This window comes from Boleophthalmus pectinirostris, unplaced genomic scaffold, assembly GCF_026225935.1.
Source record: "Boleophthalmus pectinirostris isolate CB_2022bp ecotype Guang Dong unplaced genomic scaffold, ASM2622593v1 HiC_scaffold_2, whole genome shotgun sequence".
In the NCBI taxonomy this organism is placed as follows: Eukaryota; Metazoa; Chordata; class Actinopteri; order Gobiiformes; family Gobiidae; genus Boleophthalmus; species Boleophthalmus pectinirostris.
Genome location: NW_026571152.1, coordinates 11,968,211 through 11,991,153, shown reverse-complemented (window position 1 = coordinate 11,991,153; position 22,943 = coordinate 11,968,211). Strand labels below are relative to the sequence as shown.

General features: G+C 39.6%; 1 protein-coding gene across 1 annotated transcript; it reads right to left on the bottom strand.

Annotated features, from left to right (window-relative positions):
- Window positions 1–1,062: 1,062 nt before the first annotated feature.
- LOC110160342 (structural maintenance of chromosomes protein 1B-like) lies at window positions 1,063–22,607 on the bottom strand. The gene is given in 28 exon segments (XM_020924980.2): window positions 1,063–1,191; window positions 1,427–1,537; window positions 1,914–1,983; window positions 2,598–2,749; window positions 3,094–3,248; window positions 3,743–3,899; window positions 4,868–4,966; window positions 5,311–5,458; window positions 5,739–5,884; window positions 6,773–6,914; window positions 6,988–7,094; window positions 7,168–7,284; window positions 8,755–8,892; window positions 11,197–11,343; window positions 11,618–11,743; window positions 12,139–12,204; window positions 12,934–13,119; window positions 13,480–13,492; window positions 13,494–13,685; window positions 14,466–14,548; window positions 15,473–15,613; window positions 16,272–16,524; window positions 17,382–17,470; window positions 17,936–18,085; window positions 19,506–19,709; window positions 20,582–20,694; window positions 20,941–21,129; window positions 22,497–22,607. Coding segments are annotated over 28 exon segments (3,708 nt in total). The 5' UTR covers window positions 22,606–22,607; the 3' UTR covers window positions 1,063–1,086.
- Window positions 22,608–22,943: the final 336 nt, after the last annotated feature.

Here is a 22,943-nt window from a genome sequence, read left to right as displayed (position 1 = left end):
TAAATATATTGATTATTTTAAATAATTTTAAATGTTGTATTATATCTTGTTTACAATTTACAAAACAATTCAATAAAAAAAAATCTTAAGAATTCTTTATTTCCACTTTTAATATATACTTAATACCCCGTGAATGGAAGGAACCATTCAATTGTAAAGTTAAAACAGTGAATTGAAACAAACTTTACATATTACTTTCCATTCATATTTATTTTAACAGAAAGTCAAGATTATTCTGAAATGTCAGTGCAACAGCAAAAAGTTAAAAGGTGTATAATCGTAAAATTGTCAAAGCATTGTTATCTGTAGTTAATTTTTGAATTACAAACTGTATTTATAAATGTCTAGACCAGAACAGTTAATATTAAAATATGACAATACAGATCGTTTATAAAACTTTGGAACATTCTTAAAATACAATAAAACTTGAATTTTATGAACATACTGAACATTATTTTCAAACAACAATGCTTCAATGAACAGGAAAGACAGAAAGTTAATAAGGAGATAAGGGTAAGCCTGTCACGATAATTACATCAACTTCAGTCGTTCAATATATGAGATAAACCAATGTTATTTTATGTTCTACATTAACAGTTATTACAGGTATGTGGTTCACTGTGCTGTTTTTTATTGCTCATTTCTCATGTTTTATTTTCTAAATGAACCCATTTAGAAAAGTGCTGTAGTCTTGTAGTCATTCAGTTGATTAATCAGTCGATGGAGTCTAGGTCGACCAAAATGTGTAGTCTTATGAGTACAGTTTGGGTCAGATACACAAAGATGTGTAACAGTTTTGAGAGCTTTTGCCATGCCCCCTTTTTAGTCAACTAATCAATTAGCAGGTAACGTCTTTACTGCTATACTGTCTTGACAAAAGACCTACTTGGAAAAGTAGTTAGTGGTATTCTCCTGGTTTAGGGTTATTGTAGCAGTGTAATTAATTATAATTTATAATTATTATCATTTCAATGTAATCGTTATCATAATATTTCCTGTAGCAAAATGATCACAATTGGAATGTAGTTATCGTGAGAGGAGCACAAATGCTTATGGAGTTACGGGAGATTGATGGCAGTCTGAGGCTTAGTGGCGGTGGCCATTTTGCGAGTGTTGCCCGTTGTCATTGTCAGCGAGAGGATACGGGCGCAGGTCAAGGGTCAGAATACGACTGAACATCCACTCGTCCAACTACACAGAAGAAACATGGACATAAACTTTAATAATCTTTGAAAATAAAAACTCTTTTGGGAAATGTCTAATTAATGGACCATGATGTGAGGTAGAACTATATATTTGGGTCAGATGTAAAATCCCCATGATAGTAAATATGTGTCTCCTATAATCACCTTGCTATTTCACTATAAACTAATAAAACTAACAATGCGAGTGGTGATAGACTTAAATGTTTTGCGTTGGCAGTTACATCAGTATAGACTCCCAGCAGAGCGTCGGCTTTGGAGAAAAACTCCTCCTTCAGAGAAATGACAATGATCTGCAGATTCTGTCGGGACTCTTCTCGGATAAAACTGGTCACCTGAAAATAAACATGAAACAAATGGAAGTCTAATACTTAAAATATCTGTCAAGGACTCTAACCTAAACCGATAACGTTAATACCACAAACCAGTTGTTTATTGTTATTGTGACTTGGGTTTCTTGTTTTGCAAAGTCTTTTGCAAATTTTGAGTTGCCATTAGCATGCTTCTGAGATGCATTTTCACATCATAAAAGGGGTGATTTTTATCCTTTTTTCAGCATAATTTTTTATCCTGTTTCATAATAAAAGATCTAGTATTGAATCATATACAGGATATTAAACAATAAACAAAGAGTAGCAGTGTTACTCTGGCCCAGAGTGTAGAAAATTATGACACGCAGTGGAGTGTGAGTTTGTGGGTGCGGAGTCATACTTTTCCAATGTTGGAATTGTCCAAAGCTGCATCCACTTCATCCAGGATCAGGAACGGAGCTGGACGGTAACTGAAACACAGGGCAGTTTGAACAGGGCTACAGCAGTAATAATCCACTATTTTTCTTATACATTAAGGTTAGTTTTTAATCCTACAAAATAATTATGTCTATCATGATTTCGATAATAAAGAATACTCAATATCAATTCCAATACTAAGATGATAATAGACAACAGAATGTGATTTTCAAAATGAAATCAAAGCATTTTCTTTTATATTACCATGTGATCTTATATCACTGTAATCCCTCAGTGGTCCAGGTAGGCTCATTCTAAAGCTACTCAGGAAAGGTTCATTTCTGTACTGTGAATAGGATTTTTTTAATATCGATACCTGCCCAAATGAGTATCTAGTTTTGGTATCAACTAGTATCTGCTTTTCAGTACTTTTGACAACCCTAATACAACAGTCAACTCAGTTTCATTTCTAGAGAAATTTAAAACAAAGACAACCAAACAGGTGCACAAATTCAACTGAACCCATAAAAGCCAAGGAGAGAAAATTTGTCTTTAGAATGGAATGCGGGTAAAAATATGCCAACTGAAGTCTTCTAGAATATTATGAATAGAATATTTATGAACAAAGTGTATTATAGATGAGTTTAAAAGAAAGTGGAGTCTAAACCTGTGTATGGCGAAGACAAATGCAAGCGCAGCCAGAGCCTTCTCTCCTCCAGACAGATTATCCATTGACACGAACCTTTTCCCAGGAGCCACACAGTTATAACTGATGCCGCCCAAGTACGGCTCCTCTGGGTTCTCTGCACTCAGGATTGCCTTCATCACAGAAGAGACCAAATTTAGACTAGGGTTAGAAACTGGTTCAGTACTGGTTCATATCTGGTTCGGTCTTGATTTAGACCTGGGTTATACCAGGTTTAGTCTTGGTTCAGTCTTGGTTTAGTCTTTGTCCTGGTGTTTTCCTGGTTGAGTCCTGGTTGAGTCCTGGTTTTAATCCTGGTTTAGGAATTTTAGCCCTGGTTTAGAATAGATTTTGTCCTAGTTTATTACTGGATTAGTCGTGATTTAGACCTGGTTTAGTCCTGGTTTAGAGCTGTTTTAGTCCTGATTCAGTCCTAGTTTAGGCCTGGTTTAGTCCAAGTTTAGTCTTGGTACAGTACCTGTGCACTGTTGTTTCTGCAGATCCTCTTGTAGACCTTGTCGATCTTCACACACACATGTTCAAAACACTGAGTAAAGAGCTGACACCTCTGAGTCTTCACAGTCTCAAACTCCTGACTGCACCTTCGGGCCATACGGCTGCTTGCATCAAATGCTGACACAACAAAAACAGAGGTGTGTTAATTTTTTTGAATAAAATGTAACTTGTTCTAGGAGAGGAAGGCGGAGCAGGGAGAAGCCATATGGTGGGACCATGGGGAGCGATAGCCAAAAAATAAAATGCAATTTTTTTGCTCACACTGGATGTGGATTTGGTGTTTGATTTAAATCAAACACCAAAATGACATCGCTCACTGCAGCAGAGAGAGGGGCAACAATATTCCAATGTAAGTCAATGGGAGCCATGGGCACTAGGAGCCGGAAAAGCCTGCATGCAAACTTCTTATTTGAAACGTGGCAGTTAACGCATTAGCTATGTCCATTTATATATAGTGCATATGATTAGAACAGGGCTAAAGAAAGAAAAGCATCTGTGAAAATGTGGCGCCCCCACATGGACACTGATGGATACATTAGAACAGCGTTAAAGTCTCACTGCACATTTGTGTACATTTCAACACAGAACAGGGATACAGAGAGGACAGAGACCTTCCATAACATCCTGCAGCTTCTCCTTGACCTGTTTCATTTTCTCCAGAGCTTTGAGGTTTGGAGCCACGGTACGACCCAGAACCTCCTCTAGGGACAGTAGTGAGTCAGTCAGATGCTCCACACATGCCTCCACCTCCTGCCCCTCTTGCAGAGCCTGAGGATAACACAACACAAATGCAGGTAAATCTAATGATAAATCTAGAGTTTTTTGGCAACATATTTCAACTTTTAAAGAAGACATAGTGCTTTTTTGGGAGATATACAGTAATAAACTGTAATATATATCAAGATTTAACACTTTGTCCATTGCAAACTACAGTTAGAGATCAACCGATGTTTTTCATGGCCAATGCCAGTACCATTTTTAGAATGTTTAGAATCCAGAACAACCAATGGCTGATAAATATTATTTTGGGGCCAATATATAGAGCCAGTTGGATTGGATAAGGATTTGGGACCCCATTTTTGTAACCATTATTTTTTCTATTATATCTGTAGCTTCTCAGGTAGGAGAAGGATGTCGGGGTCACCAACATCTTCATGAGTAAAATGGGGGTTACTGAGAGAAAAGGTTTGGGATTATCTTCCCCAAATTATCAAATTAAAATTTTCTACAAACTCGGCTATTTTTTTTTTATTTATTTTTTTTTACCACAAACCTATAAAAGAACTGTGTAATCATGTTTTGTGCAGTTTTCTTTGAATTTAAGTGTTTAAATAAAGATTTGTGTATTATTTAAATACCAAGGTGGCCAAAGTGTGAATATTGGCATGAATTTCTAACTACAATACTGAACTAAAATGGTTTAATAATAGAAACAGGGCCAGTGAATTCCTGAGGAGTCCAGACATATTATAAAAGTCCTGAATAAAAACACAGAAGCTTGGCAAATCCCTCACCTGTACAGAGATTCACCTGTCCAGAGCCTCACCTGTACACAGACTCACCTGTACACAGATTCACCTGTCCAGAGCCTCACCTGTACACAGACTCATCTGTACACAGACTCATCTGTACACAGACTCATCTGTACAGAGACTCACTTGTACAGAACTTCACCTGTACAGAACTTCACCTGTACAGAGACTCACCTGTACAGAACTTCACCTGTACAGACTCACCTGTATGTCCTGTCTGAGGTCAGAGTAGTCAATGATGATCTGAGCTTCTCTCTCATAGATTTCCACAGTGGACAGAGTGCTCTCAGATTCTCCCTCCAGCTGAGATATGAAGAAAACATGTCAATATAATACTGTCTTATAATATGTTCACTCTGGAAGAGAACTTCAGGACCACAGCTGTGTTCATTTTGTCAATTAAAATATTTTCAGCATAGTTTTCCACAATGTATTTTTGCTGAATTAAAAAAAAAAGAACTATTATGGATTTAGTCAACTAAATATGCATAATATTTCTGTTGATTAAAATAGACAAAAAAAATAATTAAATTATGTGGATTTGACACTGAGAGGCATTTATTTGTTCGCATATGTGTATTATTTGTTAGGAAATTGTGAATTGAAAATTGGAATTGCAAATATTTGTAATAATGGTTTCTCTGCACCTGTGACACGTTGCTCAGGTCTCCTGATATAAGTCTTATGGGCAGACCCTGAATCTTGCAGCTCAGGAGAAGGTTGTGTCTGAAAAGTCGTTTTTGCTCCAACTCCGACTCCAACGTCATCACCTCCCTCTGCAGCTTCACCAGCTCCCTGGAAGAGACCAGGGTTTAAACTAAGACTGAAACAGGACTGAATCAGATCTAAACCAACGTCATCACCTCCCTCTACAGCTTCACCAGGTCCCTGAAAGAGACCAGGACTGTGGAGTGTAGAGAGATGGGTGGGGTGAGACTGAAAAAGGTCTAAACCAGGTCTAAACCAGGACTGAACCAGGTCTAAACCAGGATTAAATCAGGTCTAAACCAGGACAAAATCAGGTCTAAACCCAGTTTAAGTCTAAAGTAGACTGGGTCTAAAGTAGCTATTGTACTTGTTGATCTCTTGTAGTCTCTGCAGCCACTGGTCCAGTTCAGTTTTGGCACTGGACACTTGACGTTTCTTGGACAGAAGTTGGTTTTTCAGATCCAGGGCTTTGTTCTGTCCCTCCTCCACTGCGGCCAGAAGGCTCTCCTCGTTCTGGAAACATCACACTGATATGGGTGGTCTGAACCAGGTCTACAAACCTGTAAACCAGATCTACAAATATTTTATGCATTATCCTGATTATGTCATTTTTGGCGATCAATTAGATATGTACTAAAGCCTTTCAATCTCTTAGCTGAATTTCAAATATTGTAGAAAAAGTCAAATCACAAAGGTGAAGAACCCTTTCTGATAGAAAGATCCATCAAATATTATTCTAATTTTGTACATTTTCAAAACATCAAATATCAAAGCATTTTTTATATTATGTACTGTCATTTATGAGATAATATGTGTAATTTATGTGTATGTATGATTAAGTACCTTAAATTACAAAACATGAGGAACTGAAATCTAATGGCAACACACAGACACCCGCACGATGGTGCACTCATTTAGGTGTGGCTATGATGAAAATTTGAGTGAATGCCAGACTCAAGGCTCTGCATGGTAACATCTCCGTAATTGTACCGTATAGCTGAGGCTAGCGCTACATGCTATGTATGGTCTCGTTCACGGCAGAGTTCTTCTGTAATTACTGAGGAGCGCTTGTGTTTACTGTTGGTCACGTCAAAAGATTGATCGAAGACACAGTGAGAGGATGGCTCACTCTGAGACCAAGACTCCAAAATATCAGACAGGATTGATATCATAGCTCGTCTTTGGTCATATGCCGGTTCAGGTCTCCCTCCAAGACCAAAGACCCATAATTTTGAGACACAACACAATACAAGATTTTCCCCAAAATCAGAAATCTTTGGGCTCGAACAGACAAAATTATGCAGTGGACCCCCGTCTACTTGTGCACGGTCACTCCTCTCTCAGTATGACTGTATACTGTACACTGTGTAAGGGGTATTTGTATAAATAACTGTCTCAAACCTGAGATTGCTCCTCCACCGCTCTCTCCTCTCTCTCCAACATCTCCTGGAGCTGTTGCAGTTTCTTCTTCTGCTGTTGGAGTTGAGTCTGTTCATATTCCAGCTGAGCATTCAGACGAGCCACCTGACTCTCAAACTCCAGCCTACAGGGGGCAGCACACAGACAGTTAGGTACGCTCAGACCCTAGTACAGTCCAGCATTAGCTTTAGCATTACCTCTTCTTATCGTGCTCCATGTGGTGTTTCAAATGCTCCTGCTCATACTCTCTGATATTCTCCACTCCTATCTCCTCACAGAACTCAGCAAACACCATGTCCTCCATCTGAACAGAATGAGAACTTATTTCACTGTGTAAAATATTCAGCTGTGTGTTTTAGAGCTATGTCCTCTATGACCTGGTCCATCTGGTCCCTGATCCTCTTCAGATGCTGCTCCTTCTCCTCCAGATGTTCCTGTTGCATCAGTATTTCTGAGTCTAGGTTTGTGAGGTCACTCTTCAGACGAGAGATGTCCTAAACACCATACAGAACAGATCAGTAGCAGGGAATACTAGAATATCCGAATATCTGGGGGGTGATTTGCTGGATATACTGGTAGGCATTTCACACCTAGGCCTTCAGTAGTGCTCCGTCTGAAACAATCCACTCCTCAGTGACTATTTTATGGTTATAAAAGCATCTTATTATACAGAAACACGGTATAAGGAGCCGTGGAGATTCCGTGCACGTAGAAGTGAGGACAGGGGGGTGCACGGTGCACGGAGAAAAAGTGAGGAGCGCTGGGGTGCTAAACCAGGACTAAACCAGGACTGTTTGTCAGGACTGGCCCGGGTAGACTGTCGGGTGACCGCAGATGAAAGAACCACACCGGGCCCGGGGCTCCTCGGGACTCAGTGCAGCTGTCACCCTATCGTGCTTTGCAGACACTCTCTCTCACTCAAGTCCAAGATTAGTCCTGGTGTAGTCCTGATTTAGACCTGGTTTAAACCTGGTTTAGTCCTGGTTCCGCTACAGATGGAGTTTGCTGCTTTGGCTGGTTCACTCTCTGACTGTCCAATCAACGGGTCTGAATCCGGTGACATCGTACGCCTGTTAGAAGGCCCTGGCGATACCAACTCAAAATCTGATTGGTTGAAGCAACAGTTTCATGGACATTTATTTTGTGTTCGAGGGCCTGCAGAACAGATTGTGAAGGCCTCAGGGACACTTCTTTGACTTTTGCTCTGCCTAGCAACAAGTGATGACTGAAATGAGATTGGTCAAATCCTTTAATATGAAAATGCATGTGTGGAAGCAGCACAACCATCGGAAAAGCTCTGAAAAGAAGCGGACAGACCATTTGGAATTATTTAATAATAATATAATTAACATCAGTCTGTGATTCAGATATATTTTTAGGCCAGCAGAGAAGGCCTTGAAGGCCCTGATGCCCCGCCACTGCTGGTACTTTCCTAACAAGGCTGGTGCCACCTAATGCCTCTGCTCAATTTCATTTCTCTCCAGTGACTAGGTCAGGAATCGGAATTCACTAGACGGTCCTCCAGAACTCCAGAAGTTAAAGCCGGAATAAAGAGAATATTTGGTGAATTTTAACAAGGGGAAAAACGTTATTGCCCTTCTTTGGGAAAAGCTTAATATACCAGTTAGTCCCATTAGCGGCGCTTTACATACGTCACGACCAAATAGCAGCGATTGGTTAAATGAAAAAAAAGTACCCACCTATCGTCAAGCATACCAATTCTAATGCTGCAAGGTCAGATGGTTTCTACAAAGTGAACCCCCCCCATGAATGAAAAGTGCCTGTGCTGTTATGATAACGGGTTTCATTTTGGTTATATTTGCACAGCCTGAATGTGCAGAGAAGGAGCTTGAGAAGTCCTGGTCATGATGATTTTGTGACCCTATTTAATAATAAAACACTGATAAAACATTAAGAAAAAACCCCTGAGCAGATCAGACATGTTAAATCCTGATTGTTTGTACAGCCTGTATCTTTGGCAGAGCTCTCCTCCTCAGTAGGTCCAGGTCTGCAGAAGAGTACTTGAGTCTGGTCTGAGCTCCATGACATTCAGCCTGGATCTGCTTCAGATCGGCTTCTTTCCTCCTCAGTTTCATCAGCTCCTGAGGAAAACATCACACAATGGGGGTTCTGTTACTGTGAGAATTCACTGCACAATCACAAACTGTTAAATTATGACTTAAGCCCAATTTACGTTTGTGCATTAAATCGTCTGCGTTGTGATGCAGATAGTCTGCGTCGACCGACATGCACCTCTGAACTTTTGTAACTACGCGTCGAACCGACGCAGACAATAAGGGCTGTGATTGGTCCTCTCTACATCCGCTCTACGTACACTTCCGGTACTTTCCCGCTTCATTTTGTGTACACGAATGACATTTTTAAATTTAAAGTGTTGTGGCGGTGATTTACTTCGCAGCACATAGACCTCAACACGGATCCATAAATCAAAAATGACAGCGAGAAGGCCACAGAGGCCATGTGTGTTGAGTTGAAGCAGAATTATGAAACGGTTTTTACATCACACCATGCTGTTTGTTAAAGTGCAAGTAGTGATATAGTATCAAACATACATGCTTTAAAGGGATAGTTCGGGTTTTTTGACATGAATCTGTGTGGCATCCCCATGAGCAGTGTCGTGCATCCACACTGACTTACCCCCGAAGCATCTGGTGAGCCGAGATACTGGCCGTTTTCGGTGATGACGAAAGTAATCCGGCAAGTTGGCTGGGGACCTTAAAATAAAGTGTTTTTCTTCTCAAAACAATATGTGTTCAAAAGAGTGATGCATTTGCATCACAAAACTATCGTCCTCAAAAAAGTTAGACCTCATAATGGCTTACGGCACTATTTTCTCTCCGTTCGTATCACTGCGCACTGCCGCCAGGTGTCAGCCTGTTTCACTTTGTTTACTGCTCGGAATGTTAGCGACAACATGTCTGATTACGACACCGACAATAAAGACATTGCCTTTACCACAAAGCCAAGGGGACATCTTTATGAACCCGAATATACTGATATGCTGAAATTTTGAAGTAGAGAGAGAGAAAGAGAAGAGAGACAGAGAAGTGGTACAAGTTGACGTTGGAGCCACAGCTGGAGCCGCGAGAGACCAAGTGAGCGACAATCACCCATCACGTCATTTAGAAACTCGTATACAGCGAACATATAGCCTATACTGTGACTGGAAGCATGGACTACTAATAGAAACATGGAATCATCCACACGTCCACGTAGCTGCTGACAATAGTGTAAGCGACATTTACAATAGTAATAACAGTCGACTTATAAAGCAACGTTTTGTAGAAGCTTCACTGGTGATATGACACTGAGTGATTTGCTACTAATTCTTGAGCCTGTCTGCTTGTAAATATAGCGTCACCTCTTTGTTCTTACCTGGGGTGCATAAGGCAAAAAGCCAAAGTTTCCTCAGCGCAAAGTCCGTGACAGGAAAACGGTGAAATGTACGTGGAGATTCAGCCAGATTTTTGTTGTTACAGCCTGGATAATCAGAGTCTGCACCACTTTTTAAGATATATTCTTAGGTATCTTATACAAGCTTATATACTTATGGCTCTAGCTCTCACGTTAGCTCTCTCGCATCGCGGCGGTCTGCGCATGTGAACACTGCCGAACAACTGAAGAAAGTGATGGATCCGTGGGCGGCTGGCGGCATTGCGCAGTGATACGAACGGAGAGAAAATAGTGCCAAGCGATTATGAGGTCTGACTTTTTTGAGGACGATGGTTTTGTGATGCAAATGTAACACTCTTTTGAACACATATTGTTTTGAGAAGAAAAAGGCTTTATTTTAAGGTCCCCAGCCAACTTGCCGGACTACTTTTCTCAGCACCAAAAACGGCCAGTATCTCGGCTCACCGGATGCTGTCGGGGGTAAGTCAGTGTGGATGCATGACACCGCTCACGGGGATGCCACACAGATTCACGTTAAAAACCCAAACTATCCCTCTAAAATAACAAAGGTGGAAAAGGGGTGCCCAGTTAGATTCCTACTTGGCTCTGCATGTACACATGGTTTACTTTATGCTAAACCAGGGTTGTACTAAAACAATTACAAAATGGACAGCCATGGACAAATGGTCAATACAGTTAGTCAAGTCATTCAGATGGGTGAGTTTGACACATCTTTATTAAGTTTGAAACATTCATTTTAGGTCTGTATCACAGTGCAATGTGATGTTATTGTAGTGGTGCAGGGTTGCAGCTAGTGTAGAATCCTATACAATGGGCATTTCTTGTCATTGACATTTTGGGCCAATTCAGGCAGATTTCTGAGGGCCTACAAAAAATTAGGTGAGTGCCACATTTGGTTCCCAGGACACACTTGGTCTAAACTGTAAATTTCCATCCCTCAGCCCCTGTTTTAACTGTGGTATTATACTCACACTGAGTTCTTTGGTGAGCTGTTCCTTCCTTTCCTTCAGGTTCTTCACTTCAGTCTCGTCCCAGCAGCGAGCTTTACTCCTCAGGTCACTGGAGCCTCCAGAAATCACCCCTGACTTTGCAAACATGGTACCGTCCAGAGCCACCGTCTGAGAGAGAAATATACACATTTGATTTAATTGTCTGAGAAGATAAATAAACTGAGCTGGAGGACAGTTTTCAGAATGCAATGGTGGAATTAGCTGTTTAACTGATTAATTACTGATTTCTTGAGTTGGTTTGTCTCATGATTGTTGTCAGTTGAAAATACAATATTCCATTAGAATAATATGGCAAGTTCGTGGAGCCAATCGAAAACAGTAATTCTCCCATAGAATTATACAGCTGCTTGCCCTTCATCTAAAATATGGAAATATGTTAAACCTTGTGTCTCTCGTATTTGTTAAAGGCCAGGGCTCGAGCCTCTTTGATGGTCTCACAAACCAGAGTGTTCTCACAGACGAACTGCACCACTCTCCGCAGCTGTGGAGCGATGGCTGTGGAGCTCACCTGAGGAAAAGTTTAATAGAAATATAATATTTTTCAGAAGCGGACCCATTTAGAGCATTTAACCATGTTACAGTTGTTTCCTTCTCATTTACCCTCTGAAGTTGTATTTAGAGTGATTCATGCATGTTTGAGTAATCTTTATCTCTAGATCAATCCCCGTTTTCCCCACTACAAGTATACCTACTTCTACTCTTTAATTTTATTTTCTTAATCTAAAATGACTTGTTCCTTTTATCAAGTCATTTTAGATCTATATTTTGTTCTAAATTGTGTCATAGATTATAACTATATAGCAGACACAAGCACAATATGTCTTCTTTAATGTTTCATATTAAGAAACACATGTGTCTCTTAAGGTAAAGAACAGGCTGGAGTAATGTTACTGCCTTATTTACCTGAACCACGTCCACGGCCATTTTGGCTCCAGACAGTTCCCTCAGACGCTCGTTCAGAGGATGCACCTGAAATGAACACACAGAGGGGAAGGTCTCAGAATGATTATATTTACTGTATAGAGGTTATGCAGAAGGCAGCAAAACATTCCACAGACCATTCAAAAAGTGGAAGAGGTGCTACAGTTTAATTACAAATATAAAAGTCTATATCTCCATTAAATATTTAGTCTGTACCTGACATCTAACACAAGCAAATCAAGTCAACAGTAGTTAAAAAAAAAAACAGTGAAGAGCTAAACCACAGGGATACTGCAGATTACATGCACATTTATCACTGATACAGACTTTGGATCAGACATGGTTGAACTGAACCTTTTTCTTCTTAAACAGAATGTTTCTGAGTCTGTGTATTGAGCAGATTAATTGTTGTAGTGTGAGATGAACTGTACTTTCTCTTCCCTACTGTTGGCTAGCTAAACTCTGCACAGTCAGAGCAACAGCAGAGAAACTACTTTCCATTTCCATTTTGCTGTAAAACAGCTCCATAGACAAAAATTAGTTAATAAAAAGCAAACAAACACATTTTGTCTGTTGTGCTGCCCATAGTATCAGGAAACTGCATAATAAGGCCGCTGGCAATTGATGTTGATAATTTCCACAGACATAAAAATATGGTCTGATCCCTAACATCCAGGTTTGAAGTGAATAAAATGTCCTTTGTCCTTTCTTTTTCATTAATGTATGCTGTTAAATTACCAGGCCTATTATGTCTCTATTATAAACACTATATCTTACGTCGAGGTAGTCGATGGGCAGAAAGGTCTCAGGCTCACAGCGCTCCTCTTTAATAAACTGGATGCACTCACGGGCCACGCGCTCAGAGCTCACCACAATGGCATTCAGGAAGCGTCTGAACACTTTAGTTACTGCGAGATGGTACTTCTTATGAATGGGACTGACCAGGTCTGACAGCCGCCCATACTGAGGACCACAACAACAAATTTAAACGTTACATGTACTGTCTTCTGCTGGTTTAAACAGTAAACACAATGCATTTTGCAAGAAGGCACCCGACTGGTATGGTATTAAAACCCCAAGGCCATGCAAAGCTGGTCAAAACAACCATTTTAAGATCAGAATGACGAGTCTGACAGCAACTATATACAGGCCCCCCAACCTACTCTCCCTCTTTCTCTCTCCACATGCCCCGTCTCTCTCTTCCTTCTCTCCCTCTCACCCTGTCACCTTCCTCCTCCTCTCTCCCTAACTCCCTGTCTCTCTCCTCCTCGTCTCTCCTTCTCTCTCTTCATCGGTACCCTCTCTCCTTTCTCTCCTCCGTACCACGGTATCCGGACAGTCTCTGCAGCCTTTCCAGGACCTCCTTCCTCTGGCATTGGCGTTTGTTTTCATGGGTCTCCAGTCGAGCATTGCCCAGTTCCTCCAGCACTGCCCCCAGCATCTCATGAACCTGCTCTGCTCTAGCTTTGCTTGTAAGCAACTCTGAGCTCAGGGATTGCTCCTGCTCCTGGAGGGCATCGATGGAGGATCTGAGAGAGGAAAGAGAAGGAGCAAAGAGAGGAGGAGGGAGGAGAGGGCAGAGAGAGGAGGAGAAGGAGGAGGAGGAAGAGAGGTGTGAGGAGGAGGAGAGGAGGAGTTGATAAAGAGGAGAAAGGAGAGAGAAAGAGAGACCAGAGGAGAGGAAAACATGAGGTACCAGGTTTAGGTGAAGTTTATATCCATCCTCTGACACATCTTTCAATTAAGAGAGACACAAATATAGCCATTCAGTTTTTTTATTTTCTTAAACATCAATAACTTACCATAAAACTATTCTAAATGTCAAACTGATGCTACAGCTTTGTATAAATAAAACGTCAAAACTAAAGAGACATTGGTCATCAAAAGACAGAAAAGAGTTCATATTAATTGGTGTACTACCATCAATACTGCAAGTGCCTAAACCTCAGGAGCAGTGGACCAGATTTAAGCCAGGATCTTGGTCAGGAGTGTTCATATGATGCTGTATTGTTCTATCTGCAGTTTCCCCGATCCTGACCCACATTATGTCTCCCACAGACCATCCACTCTTTTCACATTGGTCTCTTGATTTTCTCCTGGTCTCCTCTCTACTTACAAGCACTTTCATTCACACTCTTTCTCACCTTCTTGGCCACAATGTTTTATTTTGTCAAACATTTTGTCTTAATAGACTAAGAAACACAGCAATGGCTGCACAGCTCTGCACCATCAACCTAATACTTGCCTGACGCGAGGACCAAGGAAGTTGGGTTTGGGCCAAGAATGCAAACTGTACTAATGAGACGTACCTGCAGGTGGCAGTGTACTCCTCCAGTTTCTCAGCTCGGCACATCACATCCTCCAGCTGAGTCTGAAAGTTCCTGATCCCAGCCTGAACACAGCAGAGAAGATAATACCAGACTTTACATTAGTGTTTTCTTTAGATACAATTTTTTTGGGATCCAATCCAATACCAATACTTGTCATTGTTTGCCTCGCCAATACCCATACCAGTCCAATACTGCAGTAGTAGTGTGAAGAAGTAGACTACTCAAGGCTCAAAGTTACTCAATTTTGTTACAGTACAAGAGCAAAAAATAAAAGTCTATCTCTACAGAAAATCAACAATAAATTTGATTTTGAGGACTTAAGTATTTGTCAAATATCCTGATGATGACTTGTGCTGATTTAAAGGGTCAATTATAGTTTACATCTTACTATAACGGGTTAGTTATAAATTATATCAGGGGCATCCAAACTTTTTCCACTGAAGGCTGCAAAAAAATACCAACCAGAGTAAACATTTTTATTTTTTTAGCCCATACAAATTTCAGCTGTCAAGCTTGGAGGCTAGCTAATATTTGCTTAATTTTCTGCTCCAGTTTGGCATCAGTGTAGCACTAACACGATATCATATTACCTTCTTTTATTATATTCTTTCATCACAACAACAATTTCCTCAAAATTTAAGCAAACACATTTCCCATTTACTTCTCTAAAATATAATAAAGAATATTCACTAAATCTGCCTATTCTCAGATGAAATTCCCAGAAGTGGTTCGTTATTGGCCTGAATAGCTGCTACTGTTCACACAGGGAGAAACAAGAGCAAGCCTCAAGTCTCTGGTTTGTAAAGCGGTGATGGTCTCTGAATCAATCCCAGTTAAATATTTATGCTGCACCTCAAAGGTAAAACAGGCCAATTTAGGATTAATCCGGGCCATTGTCTGGACACCCCTGGTTACTATAAAGGGCCACTTTTACTGTAATGTGTGCAAGTGTCTGTAAGTGTTATGGTTTACTGGTGACCTCTGACCTGAACCTCCTTGTGTTTGCGCTGGTCTAAATTCAGTCTCTCCTGGTCAGCCTTGATGTCCCAGTGCAGTTTTTCAGCTTGTTGGTTTAACACTGCGCTCTGACGCCGGTACAGATCCTTCAGCTCCTGGTAACGCTCCAACTGAAGAGAGAAACACGTCAGACACAAACTTTTATTCATATGATCTCTATGGCCCAGCATGGGGGTTGGAGATTTATGTTGTACAGGAACAGACAAAATATAATTAATTATTATAATGTTTGTGATTCATGTTTTAATTTAGATCAGACCAGAGGTTTTTTGTGATTGAGTAATCTTTAATCTCCTGTATTCAAGATGTTATTGCTCAGCTCCCACTGCCACCGGTACACACCGTCTGTAATGTATTTACTTCATTCTCCAGTTTTATTGTCTTAATCTATGAAACATGTAGGATTCGGCAGTGTAACACAGTCATTTAGGCACAAATGAAAAATCTATTGCTCGCTACTTTGATCTGCAGCTATCCATAGGAGGGTTTGTGATGATGTTCAGGGCAACTCTGCAATTTTCCAATGCTGAAGTCAGTTGAACTGTTTCTTTAATTAAGTAATTTTAGATTTATATTGTGAATTAAAATGTCTAAAATATAAAATAATGATCCACAGGTGTCATATATTATAACTATATAGCAGACAAAAGCATAAGATGTCTTCTTTATGCCCGAATCAGTCATATGACAAATTGTTCTTTCAAGTACAATATTTTCTTAATGCTTTAGAGACACAATACTAATCCTACTTTAGTTTAGTGATCTAACCTGCTCCTGGTCCAGTTGTATGTCCCTGGACACTTGCTGCCTCTGGGCCTCTCGGTCATAGGTCCTCCAGGCCTCCTCCAGCTCCTCCACCTCCTGCCTCCCCTCTCTCAGCTCCTGTTTCTTTAGCTCCAGTTGCTCCTCTGCTTTCCTCAGGGCCACTCGTGTCTCCTCTGCCTTCTTCTTATGGTGAGACGAGTTCACTTTGGCCTTTATGTACTGAGAGCGGCACTGGGACAGCACCTGCTCCTGAACTCTGAGAGAAAAACAAACACAAATCTATCTACTTGCCAGCACATAACATATTTAGAGGACCATGTTACCTTTTATTGTTTTGAAAATGCTATATTTGCTATGGTCTTTTTGAGTCTCCCCTCCCTTTGCTCCTTGTGCAAAGTCACTCCCCTTCAGAGCAACATCACGACACAATTAGTGTGCATCACGCTAATGTAACAACTGCACATCACATCAAGTTTATCAAGTTCTTGTGTAGTCGTGATTTGTAGGCTTGTGGGCTAAGTACTGTACAGATTCTCAGCTAACAGCAAGGAGGGTCCAAATAGGGCTCTGGAAAGATTGCAAAATTACTGAAACAAGCATGGACGACATCTAAAACCACTTATTTCATTGGGGAAAAAACATTATAACATGGTGTAAAGCTCAACAAATCAATAATATAATACCCCTCTCTCTAAGTTTATTTGATGGGACAAGTATGTTATCATGAGCTCATATCACACACTATGACATTTTAGCCAAGTATATTTCTCAATGTCTGTCCCTGTCCCTAAACACAATATAAACCCAACACTGTAAAAGAGTGACTGACAATATTTTTGGATGTCACATTACACAATGCGAGGGAATTTAAATCACAAGACACCATTCATTTACAGTGGGTGATGGTGACCCAAAGTCCATTTGAGCAAATATCAGGTTGTGTGGTAAAGTTGTCCTTTCCTCACAATCAGAAATCAGTGCAGTGGACCAAGCAAATATGAAACAGTGGTTTGTCCAAATAGATCAAGACAAAGAAAACAAAGGGTTTATTTACAACACTAAAATAGCTCTCCATAAAAATAACAGTTGTTGTTAAACTGATCCATGACAGACCTTATGTCCTTGTCGATGAGCTGTGTGCCTCTCTGCAGTCGTCCATGCTCTCTCCTCTGGGCTTTCACATTCTGCTCACACTCACTCACCTGTAGGATCAGTATCAGTAAGGATTTATCGATAATAGAGCTACATGACGATAAACCAACTAATCAACGAATTTATCAAGACTAGTCAACTACAAAAAATTATGTTACTAGTCATATTTTGATAATTGTGATCATTATCTGGACTGTACAGACTCAAAACACATATACGACAAGACTTTTTTATGATAAAGCCATGGAGAGGCATTATTAAATCAAAATGTCAAAAAGAATAAACTGTTCCGCCTTTTAATTAATAATACACTTGAAAGTCTTTAGTCTCCATATTTCAACCTTTGTTTAATTAAAAATATGTTTAAAAATCCCCCCCAAACAATAATTGTTTGATTAGTCAACTAATCAGAAATTGAATCACTGACTAGACAATGACTAAATTAATTGTGTGCTGCAACTCTAATCAATATTATGACGCTCATCGATACCAGGTTCAGTACCGTCACTGCTCACCTGGCTCTGCTTCACTGATGCCCCCTGTTGTTTGAGTCTCAGAGCCTCACACAGAGAGTTGATACTCCTCTCACTGTGGAAGAGACTGGTAAGACTGATCTGAAGACGCTGCTCATTTAACTCGTCCAACAGGGACTGGTACTTCTCTGCCTGAAAACAAAAGACACAACACATTTGATCTGCAGTTCCTAGCTTAAATGGAGTCTAATAATCTCTCCCATTATTTAAGTCCCTGCATTTGACTCATTCTTCACTGTCTCTGGGTTAAACCTGCCAGGAGCAGTGGAACCCATCTCCAGATCTTGAGCTAGTCTTGGTCAGGACTTAAGGAGCACTCACACTAGGACTTTAGAACCGTTCCCAAGCACAAATAGCCCCTAAACCGCTGTATGTTTGTCCACTGTGAGCGCAATTGAACCGGGCCCAGGCACGGCATGGTTGGGACTTCAACCTGATTGGAGGTGGACCAAAGCACGGCACGGTTGCTCATGTACGCATACATGCTCAACTTTTACCATATGATCCCTGTCAGGTGTGCTGATGTTACTCATATGATAAAAACAGTAAATATAGTTTGCACTAAAACACACAGTGAGTAACTTCAATAAGGACTGTGGTAGAGACAAAAGTTTTGCAACCTTGTCTCCGGCTGTCCTCACTCCTCCTCCTGTCCTCACTGCTCCACGCTGTTATTATATCCATAAATTCATGAAGGAGTGCGTATTGTAGCAGGACTCATATCTGTGTCACTATTTAATATGATATATCATGCCACTAGACTTCTTTCTCCGCTAAAGTACTAGCTCTGCTGCCCAACATGTAAACAGACAGAGCGTGATGATGTAATCGGGCTATGGCTCGATTCGGTTGTGCAAGTGTGAGCATGGGCCATAGAACCCTACGCAAACGTGCTTGAGCTCGGCACGGCTCTAAAGTCCTAGTGTGAGAGCGGGCTTAGCGGGAAGATTTTACCTATTGTGCATGTTTTGGGTTGGGCGGTAGTTTTCACTTAACAGCTACTGTTTATCTTTTGGTCTGTAGAGATTGGCAATTCCATGGTTGAAATCATCCAAATGATTTTAATGAAGATGTATGGAGTTAAAAACACACTGGTGCACTTCCTGTATTTCCACAAGGTGGCACAGAATGTTTTCACTAAGAGAACTCCCTAAATAGCCTAAATATGCATGGTGTGTTAAACATTTGTGAATGAAACAAAACACAACCTAAGGTATGTTTTTGGTGAGTAAACAACATTATAACATACATCAGAAAATAGCATAATATGGGCCCTTTAAGGTTTTTTCTTTCCAAATTTGTATACATTTATGCATAAATTCAATGGGTAAACACTCTCCCACTCCCAATTTGAACCATTTTAAACAAATCTGTGCCTTTGTCATTTCTTTCTGTGTTTTTTTGTAGTTTTAAACTTTGGCTTCTCTCATATAAATAAAGAGTAAAAGAGGCAGTCTTTAGAATGGCTCTTTCAAATTAACAGATCCAAAAGACTCAGATCCCGTAAAACAGCCGAAAGTCCCATCATTTATGTTATTTAACAAGCCCTCACCTCGAGTTTCTCCTGTGAGACCTGCTTCCTCTCCACCACAGCAGACTTCTTCTTGTTGAAGTGGAACTGTGTGTCCTCTTTAGCGCGAAGCATGGCGGTCTTCTTCTGCTCGTACTCTGAGGCCAGCTCTCTGGACTGACTGATGCTCTCAAACATCTTAGTTCTCTCCTTAGGGTCCTTAAGAGCAATCGACTCCACTGCCCCCTGATCACAAAACACCGCACCACTAGGGTTGTCAAAAATATAGAAAAAACAGATACTAATCGATACTAAAACTTGTATCGAAACTAAATACTTATTTAAGCAGGTACCGATACTAAAAAGTCACTTTGAAAGGACACAAATGAACCTTCCCTGAATAGCTTTAAAATAATCTTGAGCTGTATTCGAGCAAGTATAAGAGCACACAGACTAGCATATGGAACAATTATAAGAGCACATAGACTTTACACACCCATGGACCACTATGGAACCTATCTAGACCACTGAGGGATTACATACATATAAGACCACATGGTGATATAAAAGACAGCACTCTGATTTAATGTTGAAATTCTATTGTCTTTTTTCCTTTTTTTAAAAAAATGAATTATAATCGATGTATTGAGTATCAAGTCTAGTCCTTAGCATGGAAATTGGGTTTGAAATTTTAGTATCATAACACTACACCCCACACAGGCACTAACCATCAAACATAAAAAAAATCATGTTATTTCATTTAGATTGCATTATTTTGTTCTATTAGGACTGCACAATATATACCAATTTCATCAAAATTGCAATTTGAGTCAGAGCAATTATCACATTGCAAAGCCTGTAATTATTTAGATAATAGAAAGAACAACATTTTTATAGAAATATTTAGCTGAAATGCCCCTGTGTGTCAAATGCTGTCCCTGTGTATCAGAAACCCTCTCTGTCTACATTTTTTTTCTCTTTTTTTTACAAAATTGTGCAGCTCTAACTAAAGATTGTAGATCACTGTAGATTTTGAGAGACAGGTACTCAAAGTGGTCAGTATAATAACACTAGACCTTTATCTAAGAAACCATTAAATTTTAAAAACAAAGGAAAACCTGAAAGACGAGGCAGTTCTGGGCTTTGGTGATGATGCCGATCTCCTCCAGCTGTTTCAGGTACTGGCTCAAAGTCACATGGACCTCATTCACCCGGTAAGAAGAAGAATCGCCTGGAAATGTGATATTACAGTGGCAGTGTTTACTTGCACTTCAAAATATGATTATTATCTGATTTCTGTCTGCTATATAGTTATAATCTATGACACCTGTGTGTCATTATGTTATAATTTGCAGATTTTAAATCGCAATATTCATCTAAAATGACTTAATAAAAGAAACAAGTCCACTGACATCTTTGTTAGAAAACTGAGGTGCCTAACAGTTATAATCTGATAGAAATAAATTCTGTTACTGACCAGTGATGGTGCGACTGAAGCATGTCTCCTCCTCTTCCTTGTTGCAATACCTCAGACAAACTGTGGCAGACCTGGACACAGGTTGTCCGATGTGCGCTCCATGGATTAGATCACTCAGGTGCCTCACTCTCAAAGACGATGATCGCTCTCCTATGGCAAAGCTGATGGCATCCATTACATTCGACTTACCTGGAAATAAGAATGTGTGTGACCATGAGACAAATAAACTTAAACTAAACTACATAAATTCAAGTTCTTTTATTGTCCCATTAGTGGAAATTGGTTCTGCAGCCCTCCACATATAAAAATCTATAGTAAGAAAAAAATCTGAGAAAAAATTAGGGGTCTCACACATAGTCTAAAAGAGTTAGCACAAATACAGCAGTTACAGTGCAAATATGCCTCAAAAAGTGCAATAGTGCTCAAAGTGCTAAGTGCCATTAAAGTGCTCAACTTTCAAGTTTTCAACTGTCAGAATAAATGTAGTTCCCAGAGGGCAAAAATTCGGGCAAAGTGTGGTCATGGGAACTTACTATGGCACCCATATGGCACTAGCCTTTCTCTGCACCTGATCTCCTCCTGTCTGAGTCTGCGATGCCCGAGATCTTGCTGGTCACTTTTACCAGACTAGAAGTCTATTTTTGTTTGTCAGGAAGAGACTTCCAAACAATTCAACTATGCAAAATGTTAAAATTGATTCAATAAAAGAACAATAAAACAAAGTTATCATTTCAGAAGAAACATTAACTCAAAGTGTAAATCCTGCTCATTTGAGCAGGTATCGATACTAAAGAAAAGTCACTTTAAGCCAACAGAAATTATCCTTTCTTGAATAGCTTTAGAAATTATTATTATTATCATCGTGGTATCAAAATTGCTATTGAGTATCAGAACTTCTGATACCGGATTCTAAATTCATAACACAATTTCACCTGCATTTCCATAAATAGAAAGGTGCTATCCATTATCTTCAGAGTAAAGGAAAAACTTAGACCACTGCCCTTGCAATTAACAATTCAAACTATAATATAATATTTTCTGAATGGCCTAAACAAGTACTCAAAATGGTGCCCATACCCACTAAACTGAAACTTATTAATACATTTTTATATATATATATGTATATATATATATATATATACATATATATATATATATATATATATATATATATATATATATATATATATATATATTTAGATTGAAAGACGCCTTCAATCAAAACGTACTAAAAGGAAAAAAAAAGTATTTATAGATCTCAAAATTTACCTGTGTTTTACAATTACACTAAAATAACATCGTGGTTTCGCAGGGTGGGCTACGTTGAACTAGAAAGAAGCTAGATTTACTTTTCACTATATACACAAATTATACACGCAACATGACCTTAATTACATCATAAAAAAGAACTATACTTAATTCTGAAGTAATATTTTATGTGATTGCCCTTTCGATGAGTTTAAAATGTCGTTTTGTGACAGAGGAGACGGAGGAGTTGTCGCTGAACTGAGACCGGCGCCATTATAACCCCTGATCAAACTAAACTTTAACTTTACCGGATCCGTTTGTGCCGATGATGCAGCTGAAGCGCAGGAAAGGTCCAATGATCTGCCTCCCTCTCCAAGACTTAAAGTTTTCCACGTCGATCTGTTTGAGATAACCCATTTTAAAGTCTCTTTTTAGCGAAAATCTGGAGAAGAGTGAAAAGTGACGGAGCCGAATGTCCGGAGGAATAGGTCCGAGAAGAGGCGGGAAAAACAGATAGCTACTCTTTAAATTATTTATTTTACATTTTTAGCACAAAAGATTAAAATAGACAGTAATAATAAATGTTGGAACAGTAATTGAATATAACAAATTTAGGAAATTATTCAAACAGTAAATTAACACTGGTATTATAATTTCCATATCAAGTATTCTTATACATTCTAATAAACATAATTACTTTGTTAAGAAATCATGACCAGTCACCAGATCATAAAAGATGAACAGAAGCATTCTGG